The following is a 12,287-nucleotide window of genomic DNA, read 5'->3' on the forward strand; positions in this document are numbered from 1 at the left end:
ATGAAGAACGGTCAGCGGCGCCGTGGAGAGGAATGAGCGCGCGTCTGGGGAGGCTTTAGGAGCGAGTCTCCGTGTGTTTGAGAGCTTATTCTTTGTTATGAAACGTGTTAGCAATACTAGCAATCTGATACACTGTTTGCTGACAGAAAAGTACAGTACATTATGCATTTCAGTAAGTATACAGTAAACATACATGGATTATTACAGTGCGGTGTGGATGAGCTAATATGTTTGTTTGACGCTGTGAATGTAGAGATAGCTGCCTGCTAGCAAATTAGTCTCTTGCAAAACAAGAGAGATGTTTATCATTTTAAAACAAGAGCAATGCTGAAAATAGTATTTGGCCTTTTATTTAGTATTATTTGTTTTTTAGTTGAAGCCCATTTCCGCCACTAAATAAAGATAAAGTAATTGCTACTTTTTATCTCCCAATTATGACTTTTTTTTTCTCTCAATTGCGATTTAAAATCTCCAAATTCTGACTTTTTTTTCTCAGAATTGTGTGACAAACTCGCAATTATGAGTTATAAAGTCAGAATTGTATGATATAAACGTGTAATTCTGACTTTTTTCTCAGAATTGCAAGTTTATATCATGCAATTCTGAGAAAAAAGTCAGAATTGCGAGATGTAAAAATTATGATAAAATTATGAGGAAAAAAAAGTCGCGATTTTTTTTATTCAGTGGCGGAAACGGGCTTCCATAAAAACATTTAAAAACAAACATAAACAACTTTAAAAAAAAAACTGAGGGGTATGTAACCTTGCATGTAAAAAACTGCAAGGGGTATATACATATGAATGTAACTATATAAACTGAGTTACTGAGAAAACAAAACCAGACATTAAAATGTAACTGATATTTACTAAACGAAAACAAAAGTGCAAATAGACTCTTTTTACTATGACATCAGAATCTGTTTCGCCATTAAAACACATCACACTGCATTTAAATGAACAAATAAACACAAAAAATACATATACTGCTAATACACATGACAAACGTCTCCTGCTGCATCAGATCCAGTCAGCATCTAGATCTTCATCGTCTATGACAGACGAGCCGAACAGTGAAAAACCTTTGAGGAGTCCTGCGGGGCCTCCGGAGCCCAACTCAAAGCATCTCCTCTTCTTTGTAGCGTTCTCTCCGGATTCTTCCTGTCTGTCGGAGGGCTCTGTCCTCATGTTGCCCGTCTGCATTGTGGTGGCCTTCGAATCTGTGGATATATTTTTCCTGGTCTGTGTGCTTGTGTTCTCCTGGTCTTCAGAAAGCGGGTTTGCTGGCACTTTGTTTGTACTGCCGTTTGTAGCTGGGACTCTTTTATCACCAGTGTTTTCCTCAGATGAGTCAGTAAAAGAGAATCTAGAAAGTCTGGCCAGAGTTGAACCGGCCACCTTCACCTTTGGGTGGTCTGTCCTTGGTGGGGATTGTGGGTGTTTATTAGTGTTGCCATTATTCTCACCTGGAGAGTGGCTGTTGAGTCTGGACAGCAGCTGTTGTTGATGTTCAGTGTCCTCAGACATCCCTTTCTGAGCTGTGCTCACATCATTCAAGACCGGAGAGGAAAAGTCTTTGGTTTTATTGTTAGTTCCTAGCCGGGGTTTCTCATTAGCTCTGCTGCCCTCTGCTGGACGACGTGAGCTTGACCGATTCCCACTTTCGGCCCGTGTTGCTGGCATCTGAGGTGCGGTAGGTTTCGCTCCCTCATGCACCGCCACTTTGGCACTCGCTTTCGCAACCGACTGATCGGCATGAGTCATTCTCTCTCTGGGCTTGAATGTGAAGTTTGTGAGTTTGCTGCGTAAATCCTCTCCGCTCTCGGCTCTGATGTCAGGAGGACTGATGGTTGTGTTTTTTATTTTTGAGGGTTTCTTCCCCGTTTTGGGTGTACTGTGGGAGAATATCTCCTCTAAATCGTCGCCTGTCTCTCCTAAAACTCGTTCCTCGTTCAGCAGCCCTTTTCCGCAACAGCCTCAACCACGGATGGATCCTCATCCTTCTCCCACGCAGAACCCTTGCGGCGTATGGAACGGCTGTTGCTAGGTAACACCGCCGTGTCGCCCAGTATGGTGGTGGCGTTCTGTGTGGAGGTAATGACGGGGGAGGTGTGAACGACGGAGCTGGATAAGGAGTGGAACCAGTCCAGGCTGGGGTCTGAATCAGTGGTCACCTCACCATTACTGTGATTCTGACCAGTTGGACGCTCGCTGGTGTGGTCACTACGTGGTTCGGTCCCTTTAGGGAAGTCCGGTCTTCTGCTATTTAGCCTAAAGACGAGCACAAAAAATGTTCTTAGGAGGAATCTCAGATCTTTGAAGGGCTCAGATGAATTTTAGGCAAGTTTGTGCTGTAAAATATGGAAGCCCGTTTCCGCCACTGAATAAAAAAAAAAAAATTGCTTTTTACCTCACAATTCTGACTTTTTTCTTACAATTGCATGATACAAACTCGCAATTCTGACTTTTGTGTCAGAATTTCGAGATATAAACTCACAATTGCGAGGAAAAAAAACTTTTTATTCAGTGGCGGAAATGGGTTTCCATATTAAAACGTATATATACATATTTTAATAATGACATTTAATATTTTACTATTAATAGAAGTGAATATATTAAAATCAGGTTACAAAATTACATAATACATTTGATTTTTGATAATGTTTGATTCATATTACTAATTAAATACAATTGTATAAAACTGTATTTTAAAACAAAAACTAATAATACTAACTGGTAAAATTATATATATATATATATAGTATTATTACTATCAAATATTTATTATTATTATGTTTAAAATTAATACAAATTAAATTAACTTAATTTTACTATTATAATATATTTATATTTACTACATATTAATCAAAATATAAGTATAATTTATATTATTATATTAAATACTATTTTGTATTTAAACATATACATATTTTGTCATGAATATTACATATTAATACAATTCTCTTTTGTATTTGATAATACTTTTTATTTATAGTACAAATTAAATAAAATTGTATTTTAAATTGATCATTTCAGTTTTACCTTGAAAGTCTTTGCAGTTCTTTCTGTAGGATATCAGTCAATCCCAGCCTCTCGAGCACAATCTCACACTGTGTTTTATACTGTTCACAGGGGTTGCCAGGAAAAGAGGTGTGTAGAGCATTCACATTTCCAAGTAGAGCGCCTCCCTGAGGCAAACATAAAAATATGCTTATCCAGTCCTCAACAATTTAATATAGCTTTCGGATGATGAAGTAGTAATAAACAAACCTGCATGGAGCACTCCATAACAGACACCACAACAACAGCGTCCTCTGCTGTCACTGTCTCTCTGAACATCAGCCTGGCATGAGCTGAAACACAAAGAGAGATGAGCATCAACTCTGATGAGATGAGCGTCAGATATTATGCTGCATGTGAGCATCTGACCCTCGGCGAGGCGGCTGAGACTCTCCAGCATGCGGATGGTCGTCCGGGCGGCGTTACGGCTGTCGCTCTGTCTCTGCAGCTGATAGTAGCGGCTCAGTATGGTGTTTGCTTCCTGTGTTATACAAGGCTTAAGAGTCTTGATCAGGCAGAAATAGGCCCTCATCTTCTCCATACTCCATAAACATGAAGACTCACTCGGCGCTCCTGTGGGAAAAACACGAGGGAAGAGAGTTGAGAGAAAAGGAGAGATGTTAAGATGAATATTTATAAATAGTCAACAAATGGCAAGGCTTCACCATTAACTTCTAGTCGGTATCAAAGAGTTTCTCAGCCAAATGAGGGGTGAACCAGCCCTCGAGGGGACAAGTTTTCCTATCAAAGTGGCATCACTTGGGAAAATAACGAAGACTGAACAAGCAACACATCCCATGAGGGAAGCTGGAACCAGCAGTCAGGCTGGATGGGGGGGGGGCGTCTGATCCAATAACACATCAGATGACACCTCACAAACTACATCTTTTGTATGTCATGTACAACAAAAACATGCACTATATAGACGGGTATAGTTAAAAATGTGCCAAAAAATATATTCATGGAACCAGGACATGATTCAAATGAAGGGGGAAAAAAGGAAATTTTGTAGGGATGGCCTAGAAATGCAGGCCCCAAATTTTTTTTTTAAATTATTATCATAGATATGTGTAACATATTATATTGGAAATATTTGAATTTCTACAAAGAATATTATGTAAAATAATATATATTACTTTTAATAAATAAAATAATTACAAAATATTTTATACAATTATATAAATAAGTACATAAAATGCTATGTAAATCCAAATATATGGTTATAAGCCTGAAAATGTAAATTGTGCATACAAATATATAGTTCTAACTATATATTTGGAATTATGTTTATATGTTTAGAATTATAACTTTATATTCAGGATTTCCAAATATATATTCAGATTTCATATATTTATTTCTTCTTTCAACCTTCAAAATATAATATAATATAATATAATATAATATAATATAATATATGTATTCAGATTTCACATAATATGCACCTACTTTGAAAACCCCTGATATTACAAAACAAAATATTTTTCTCTGGACCAAATATATATTCAGATTTCATATATTTATTTCCTCTTTTGCCCTTCATAGTATAACACAAAATAATAGAATGTAATGTAATTTAAATGTAAAATAATATAACATGCACCTACTTTGAAAAACCCTGATATCACAAAACAAAAGATTCTTCTTTGGGACAAACCTTTATTCTGCAGGATAAAGGAGGAGATTATTTTGTCCCATTCTGGGTTTTTAGTATCTAGCAGAACTAGTACGAGGTCAAAGCGGCTCAGGAGGGGGCTGGCAAGGGCCACGTTCACAGAAACTGAGACATTAGGGTCATACTGCCCCTTTGGGTTTGTAGCTGCCAGGATGGTGGTCCTTGTGTCCAGTTTGCACACCATTCTAAAAAAGAGGAACATGTGACATTTAATGTGATGCTCACAAGCTTTTGGTTAATAAAAAAAAAATGCAAGAAGACATTATTTCCCCCAGCACTCACCCAGCTTTGGCCACGCTGATGGTTTGTTGCTCCATGGCCTCGTGGATGCTGGTGCGGTCATGTTCTTTGATGCTGTTGAATTCATCGATGCAGCACAGACCTCCATCAGAGAGAACGAGGGCTCCTGCCTCCAGATGCCACTGTCCAGAGTCCTTAACAGCCGCCACTGTCAGACCTGACCAGCATTTCACAATGATACAAACAATGATGCAACAGCACTAAATGCTCATTGCACAGTAGAAGTGGATAGTGCCTAGTATGTGCCAAAAATAGTATGTGTATGCAGCAATTTGAAGTATACAACAATATTTAACTTAACAGGATGTGGACAAAAAAACAACTAAAAAACCATCAGACACGGCACACCACCTCAGTACTACACAAAGTTTGGTTCTGGCTCTATTTAGCTTTTATTTCTTCACAAATGTTAGGGTTTTGAGTAGGAAGAATTATACTATTTATATTAATTTACATAAATACTTGTATAAGTACAATTTTTAAAATATTAAAAAAAAAATGTTTTATGCCCACCCAGGCTTCATTTATTTAATCAAAAATACACTAAAATATGTGAAATATAATTGCAATTGAAAACAGCTATATTTACTTTAATATATTTTAAAATGCAATTTATTCCTGTGATGCAAAGCTGAATTTTCAGCAGCTCCAGTCTTCAGTGATTGTCTCCAGTCTTCACATGATTTTTCAGAAAACATTCTAATACGCTGATTTTGTGTTTAACAAAAATGTATTCTTATTAGAATACAGAATATTAGTTGGTAGCCATTGAATTCCATAGTAGTGAAAAAACAACAGAAGAAAGAAACTCATACAGGTTTGGAACAACATGAGGGTGAGTAAATGACAATGTAAATTTTTTGTGAACTATCCCTTTAAGCAAAGTATACTGTTATGCTATTAAGAACATTCCCCTAGAGCGCTGATTGTGAACGTTAATGAGAAGGTGATGTGAGGTTCAGAAGAACGTGTGGAACCTGCATTAGTAGATCCGATTCCTGCAGTAAGCACAGAGCGTGGTGTAATCTTAGCCGCGTACTTCAGAAACTGTGACTTCCCAGTGCCTGGATCGCCCACAAGCAACAGATGAGACTCTCCTAAACAGAGCGCATGCTTTGAGTCAGAACTATTCACAAGAGCAGTACACTTTTCAAGCACACCTCTGAACTTTGTATCACGATAAGTCTAAATGTCAGACTGCCCATTATGTGGAATGTGAACGCATACCTCTCACCTTGGTTCCAGACACATCTATTCTCTGTACCCCACCTGCCAAAACCATAGCAACAGCCAGCTTGACAACGTACATGCCGAACACCTGAGGGCAAAGACTCATCAAGATCTCATTCCTGCCTTCAGAATGTCAAGAGAAAGAGAGACAGAAAGAAAGAATAAGAAAGATAGATTTTATGATTCATAAACCCACACTGAATCCCATGAGCTGTTTTACTTTATGATTGGCTGCTAGGGTGTTTCTAGGCCATTACTAGGTGGTTCTCTTATAATTGAGTTTGTATAGCAATAAGAAAAATATTTTAAATGCAGAGAAGACATGGTATTAAAGGGGTTATATGACGTTGCTAAAAAATAACATTATTTTGTGTATTTGGTGTAATGTCCTCCGTAAAAATGCGCTGCACACATCTGAATATTTGGTTTGAACAGTGTTGTAAATACAACTTAACCACTGATGTCTAGTTGTGTCCTCTTTTGGAAGGCCAAACAAAGTAGTTTCGCTTTCACAATGAAACACACAGCATCTCCAAAACATGGCGGCGGTGGCAACAATTCTACAGCGAGAATCAAAGTTACGCCTTCTTTCTTTGCATATACATTTGGGTGGCGTTATGCAAATCTTCCCACACAGTGACGTAGACATGTGGGGGCGTGTTTGAACGAGGCGTTTTAGGAGGGCGTGGATGAGTCTTAACTTTTATATAGAATATCTCTTTGGGCTTGAGACTTTAGTCTTTGCAACTTTAGGAATCTTATCTATTCACGAACAGCTTGTAACACTCCAAAGAGAAAGGAAAACTTGAAATCGCATCATATGACCCCTTTAAAAATGCCATATTGTTTATTTGTACTACTAGACTGGTTTCCCCAGATTCAATACTTTAAAAAAGACACCAACCAGCAATGGGGTCATGTTTGTGACTGTCCCAGAAATCTTCAAACTCCTTCTGAATGTCTTCCAGCACCAGTGCTGTGGTGGACTGCTCATTGTTGACCTCGATATAGTTTGCTTTCAGCACAATCTCCACATCACAGTGGCAATCCAGAAACATCGGCTTCCAGCGCTGACACACAACTCCATACACTGTGATGTCATCGCCTGCGAGAAAAGTATGAGGGGAAAAAGACACATGATGTTGCCCTGAGGAATGTTACTATTATTATAGAAGTAAAAAAAAGATTAAAAATTGCACATAATATGATGCAAAAAATGCTTATATAATATAAATATATATCATTTTTATTTTGTATAATTAAAATAAATTTTAACATATATAAAATAAATAAATTCTACAACAAATCTGATTATTTACAATGTTATTGTTATTGCACTGAAGCACATGACTGAAAACAACAGGAAAATTATGTTGGAATTCATTCATGAGAAAATCTTAATAAAGTCTGTCTTGTACAAATCAAAATTGACTTTATTTACTTTATTAGCGCACATTGCTAGTCGTGATGTGAACAATTAATCCGTGCAAGTTAATCTGCTGAAAACATTTTTTTGTCTTGGTAATCTTTTATCAAAATCTGAACATTTGCTTCCACTCTGGAATGGCATTCCTTCTCTGATGACGTCAGTTTGACAGCTTGGGCAGAATATCCTTAAACACACCCCTCCAACCGTTAGGTTGCTATGAGTGAGAGACAGAGAGGAGGAGCGCAAAAATTAAACCACGCCCTCTATTCAATATTCAATTTCAGCTGGAAATACGTCACTACACTGAAATAAAGTCAGCAGCAACTTCCGGTTCACGCAGACTTTAACAGTGTGCAGGACTGGGCAGAGTAATTGAGTGATACAGATATCAGTCCTGCACTGTCAAATTATTTAAGCCAGTAAATACATGTATAAAATACAGACTGTACAGCATTTACCTGATTTGCAGCTGTCCACAAGATCGTCCTCCAGGATGATGAGCATAGATCGAGGGATACTGCCCACTGACAGTTTCTGTACCTGTTGGTGAAGTAGTTGTTTTTTTTGTAGATGCTTTTACATTACATTTACATATTATTTTACTTAAAATGAGTTTAGTTTTATTTTAATTATATTTTATAAAATATAATTAAATGATATTACTAATAATTATAATATTATTTTATTTTAAAGGGGTCATCGGATGCCCATTTTCCACAAGTTGATATGATTCTTTAGGGTCTTAATGAAAGGTCTATAACATACTTTGGTTAAAATGTCTCAATGGTAGTTTAAAAAAAAACACCCTTTTTACCCTGTCAAAATCAGCTCTGTTTTCAGCAAGCTGTTTTAGTCCATGTTGCTTTAAATGCTAATGAGCTCTGCTGACCCCACTTATACTCACTTCTTCTGTAGATGAAGCTGGATCACGAATGATTCACACAAACATAAACGCATTTAGGCAGATTGGGGATCGGCGCATTCCCTTCAAAAACGAAAGTAACGTTAATCCTGTGTGTCTTCAGCAGCTCAGATGTCAGGAGTAAATGACGACTGCTATGTTCATTATTACATCCAATAACAAAACACCTCAATTGCTTAATCGGAGACATTCTTGTCTTAATTTTAATTTATATATTTTATTTTATTTAATATAATTTATTATTATGTCCTTTTTGTTGTTTGAAACCCATGGCATAAAGTCTCAGCCATGGACATCACGCCCACAGACCGTTGATTGAATGTCCGATGCACAAAACAAAGTTGTCAACTGCCAAACCCCATCTGGGAAGAAAGCCGAACTGAACTATTTCTTTCGCACCAGGTTGCTCCAGGGTGACTGTACATGAATAAACAACATCTCACCTGCTCTTGGATTTTGATCTCCTGGTAGTCCTTGCAGGCGGCCGGAGGGGCGTCACTTCCTGACAGGCAGGTGAATTTGAAAGAATTACATCCTTCCTCATTGGGGCAGCTGGTGGGTGGAGTGAAGGTGTAAAACTGCTCAAAAGAGGCCTGCACGGAGAACACGTGCCTGCATTTATTGCACATGTAGTCTCTCTCATACTCCAGCACTTTAGTCACACTGGTGCGGATGACCGTGCCTGTGACGGACAGGAAGTGGCCCACGTCTCTAGCTTTAGGAATGTGATCTCTGGTCAGCTCGGGACACATAGGTAAACCTAAAAACATGTAGTAATGAAAGAAAGTCATATATTGAATTGGAACAGCATGAGGATGAGCAAATGTTTACTTTTTTGTTGACTATTTCAAATTAACCACTAAGTGTCAGTGTTATTCCACCACAGCATTCTAGGGCTCCTATTTGAGAAATTCTGTCTCCTACTGCTAGATGGCGCTGCATGTTCATTCATTAAAAGTTCAAAAGCAGAGTTACAGTCTCTTGCACTGTCTTGCATAATGAATCAACTCAGAGCATGTTCAATATTTGAGTATGACCTGGCATGGTTGCATCATAGTAAAACATAAAAGAAGAATCAAAAACGTCAAAGTTACTTAGGCAATAAAACTGCATTCACTTCTTCTTTCCCCTCTAACCACAGACACCGACTGCAGTGGCTATGAAGAAAATGGGTTTCAGTAAAGTCTGTTTATTCGGATGAGTCACGTCTGCAGGGCTACAGATGAAGAGTGTGTAATTACAGGTGACAGCAATCATCTCCTGCAGGACGTGAGAGAAAAGCACTTGGCTTCGCCACAATGCAATACGACCATCCCACATACCTCAGGGATCAAAAACAAGCCTACACGTCATCTAAAACAATGTTCACACTCTTGCCTTCTATGTCAGTCTGCTGTTTTTAGATAAGCAGATTAGGTCTGGGCAAAACACTGAATATTCATGAGTTTTTCATGATCAGGATTTTGATTAAAAGCACCTCTGTGAAAACTGCACTGATTTTAAGGATTTTGGCCATTGTGTTTCCCAAATATATTGCCTCATTAGACAAGAACACAAAGTTTTTTAAAAGCACAAAACAAAATTCCTGAGAGAATTATTTCCGTAGCTAGAATCAGCTATTTATTTATTTTTTTTTAAATGGAACAGCATCTCTGATTTAAATTTCTGCAGCACAAACAGTATTCAAAGTTTGTACTTGTATAATTACTGAAAAATGTACACAGAAATTTTCACATTTCATGCATTTCAAATTTTCTCTATATACGAGTAAAATAATGTTGGTAACACTTTACAATAAGGTCCCGTTTTTTAATATTAAGTAATTATATTAGTTAATGTGAACTAGCAAAGAAAAATATAGTAACACTTTATTTTAAGGTGTCCTTGTTACACGTTACATGTACTTACTATTGTAATAACAATAAATTATGCATAATTACATGCAAGTAACCCTAATCCTAACCCTAACCATATAGTAAGTACATGTAGTTAATTAATATTACTCAGTACTTAAATGTATATTTACACTGTAAAAAGGACACCTTAAAAAAAAGTGTAACCAAAAATACTTATAATCCATCTATTAATCTTAGTCAATGTTAATTCCTAAATTTAATAATGCATTATTAAAAGAAGTGTTAATACTATTTAATGGGCCTGAGCTGGCATGAACTAAAACCAAAAACAACTGATAGCAGCTCTCAGTGATATGTGTCGGGTCCCCGCTACGATAGCAGCAACACTCACAAATGTTTACAGAACGAGCGAGAACCCAGTGTTAGGGCTGCACGATTAATCGAATGCGATTGTCATGCGCATTTTGATAGTAATGCCGGTTCTGTAATCAGCAGGAAATCATCATCACGTGCTTTCAGATGGTCTCGATTCCATTTCGATTTATCGTGCAGCCCTACCCAGTGTGACTGTAGCTTTATCTATTTCTGTTTTATCACGTGACAGAAAGTCTAAGGCCTTCTCAAGCCGTACGGATCTCAAGCCGTACCCATCTAATCTGCGGCCTATTATGCATCAAACTAAGATTGCTGTAGAGACAAAAAGTAATGCCATCAAGTTAGCATTTTTAAACATTCGCTCACTAAAAAATAAATCATTTCTGATCAATGACTTAACCACAAACAACCTGGATTTTATGTTTCTAAACGAAACATGGCTAGAAGACAGCTGCAGTGCAACAGTCCTCAATGAAACAGCCCCTCCTAACTTTACTTTTATAAGTGTCTGCAGGACTGTTAGAAGAGGTGGAGGTGTAGCTGCTCTATTTAAAGATGTCTATCAATTAGGGCTGAACGATTAATTGCATTTGCAATTGTATTGCAATACACTCGGTCACGTGACACACGAGAGTAAAGAGGTGTGTTCGACTTGAAGATCGATCGGTGTATGACATCACACACCGATCGGTCTAAGCAGCGCTTCAAGTCGAACAAATCTAAGCAGTCTTCAGAGGAAGCACCAAGTTGGCACGCTACAGTGTTGCCAAGTCCGCGGTTTGGGGAACCCCTATAAAAAAACGTGTATTTTACCCCCTGTAACGCGATTTTTTACCGGTGGACCCCCCTTCGAAACGGATTGGGCTAGTTTTGAGTAGCAATTGGGCGGGTTTTGTTGTGAAAATCTGGCAACCCTGGCACGCTACACGCGGAAATGTTTGAAAAAGCGTATATGAACATACTTCGAAACGGCACATTGAAATTACTCAAGCAGTAACAGTGTTACAGTGCATTTCATTACTGAAGACTTCGACCTTAAAATAATATATATTATAAGGTAATATATATATTCTTATTTATTTATTTAAAGTCTGTGTAAAGCAGTGGTTCTCAAAGTGTGGGGCGTGCGGGCCGTCAGCAGAAAAAGAAAATAAATAAACCAGTAAACAGCCAAAGGACGTAACTTAGAATGGGTGATGGACCGGTTTGTGTAAGGGAAGAGAAAAGCCATAGATGAAGTCGCACAGACCCAGGCAGGTGCTGGTCATTTAAAAGCTAAATGCAGAAAATATGACGAGGCATATCTTGCTCTCGGCTTCACTCACCGTGTCTATACCGGAAGCTATAGTTGTCGCATCGCGCCGCAACAGCTCAACACTGGACGCGACAAAGCGACCGTTGCAAATCATTTTAACTTTGTGTCAGTACGTCATAAATAGAACAAGGC

The 12,287-nt window shown here is 37.9% G+C and overlaps 1 protein-coding gene across 1 annotated transcript in view; it reads right to left on the reverse strand.

The window, feature by feature from the left end:
- Positions 1-831: 831 nt before the first annotated feature.
- Positions 832-12,287, reverse strand: part of LOC107678857 (DNA helicase MCM9-like) — a 20,856-nt gene continuing 9,400 nt past the window's right edge. The window contains 12 exon segments of the mRNA XM_016474283.1: positions 832-1,954; positions 1,957-2,267; positions 3,039-3,184; positions 3,267-3,349; positions 3,426-3,629; positions 4,711-4,913; positions 5,011-5,185; positions 6,006-6,125; positions 6,256-6,381; positions 7,163-7,363; positions 8,146-8,227; positions 9,053-9,369. Coding sequence (XP_016329769.1) covers positions 1,017-1,954; positions 1,957-2,267; positions 3,039-3,184; positions 3,267-3,349; positions 3,426-3,629; positions 4,711-4,913; positions 5,011-5,185; positions 6,006-6,125; positions 6,256-6,381; positions 7,163-7,363; positions 8,146-8,227; positions 9,053-9,369 — 2,906 coding nt within the window. The 3' untranslated portion in view covers positions 832-1,016.

Source organism: Sinocyclocheilus anshuiensis, unplaced genomic scaffold (assembly GCF_001515605.1).
Source record: "Sinocyclocheilus anshuiensis isolate Anshui unplaced genomic scaffold, SAMN03320099.WGS_v1.1 scaffold1049, whole genome shotgun sequence".
Lineage (NCBI taxonomy): Eukaryota > Metazoa > Chordata > Actinopteri > Cypriniformes > Cyprinidae > Sinocyclocheilus > Sinocyclocheilus anshuiensis.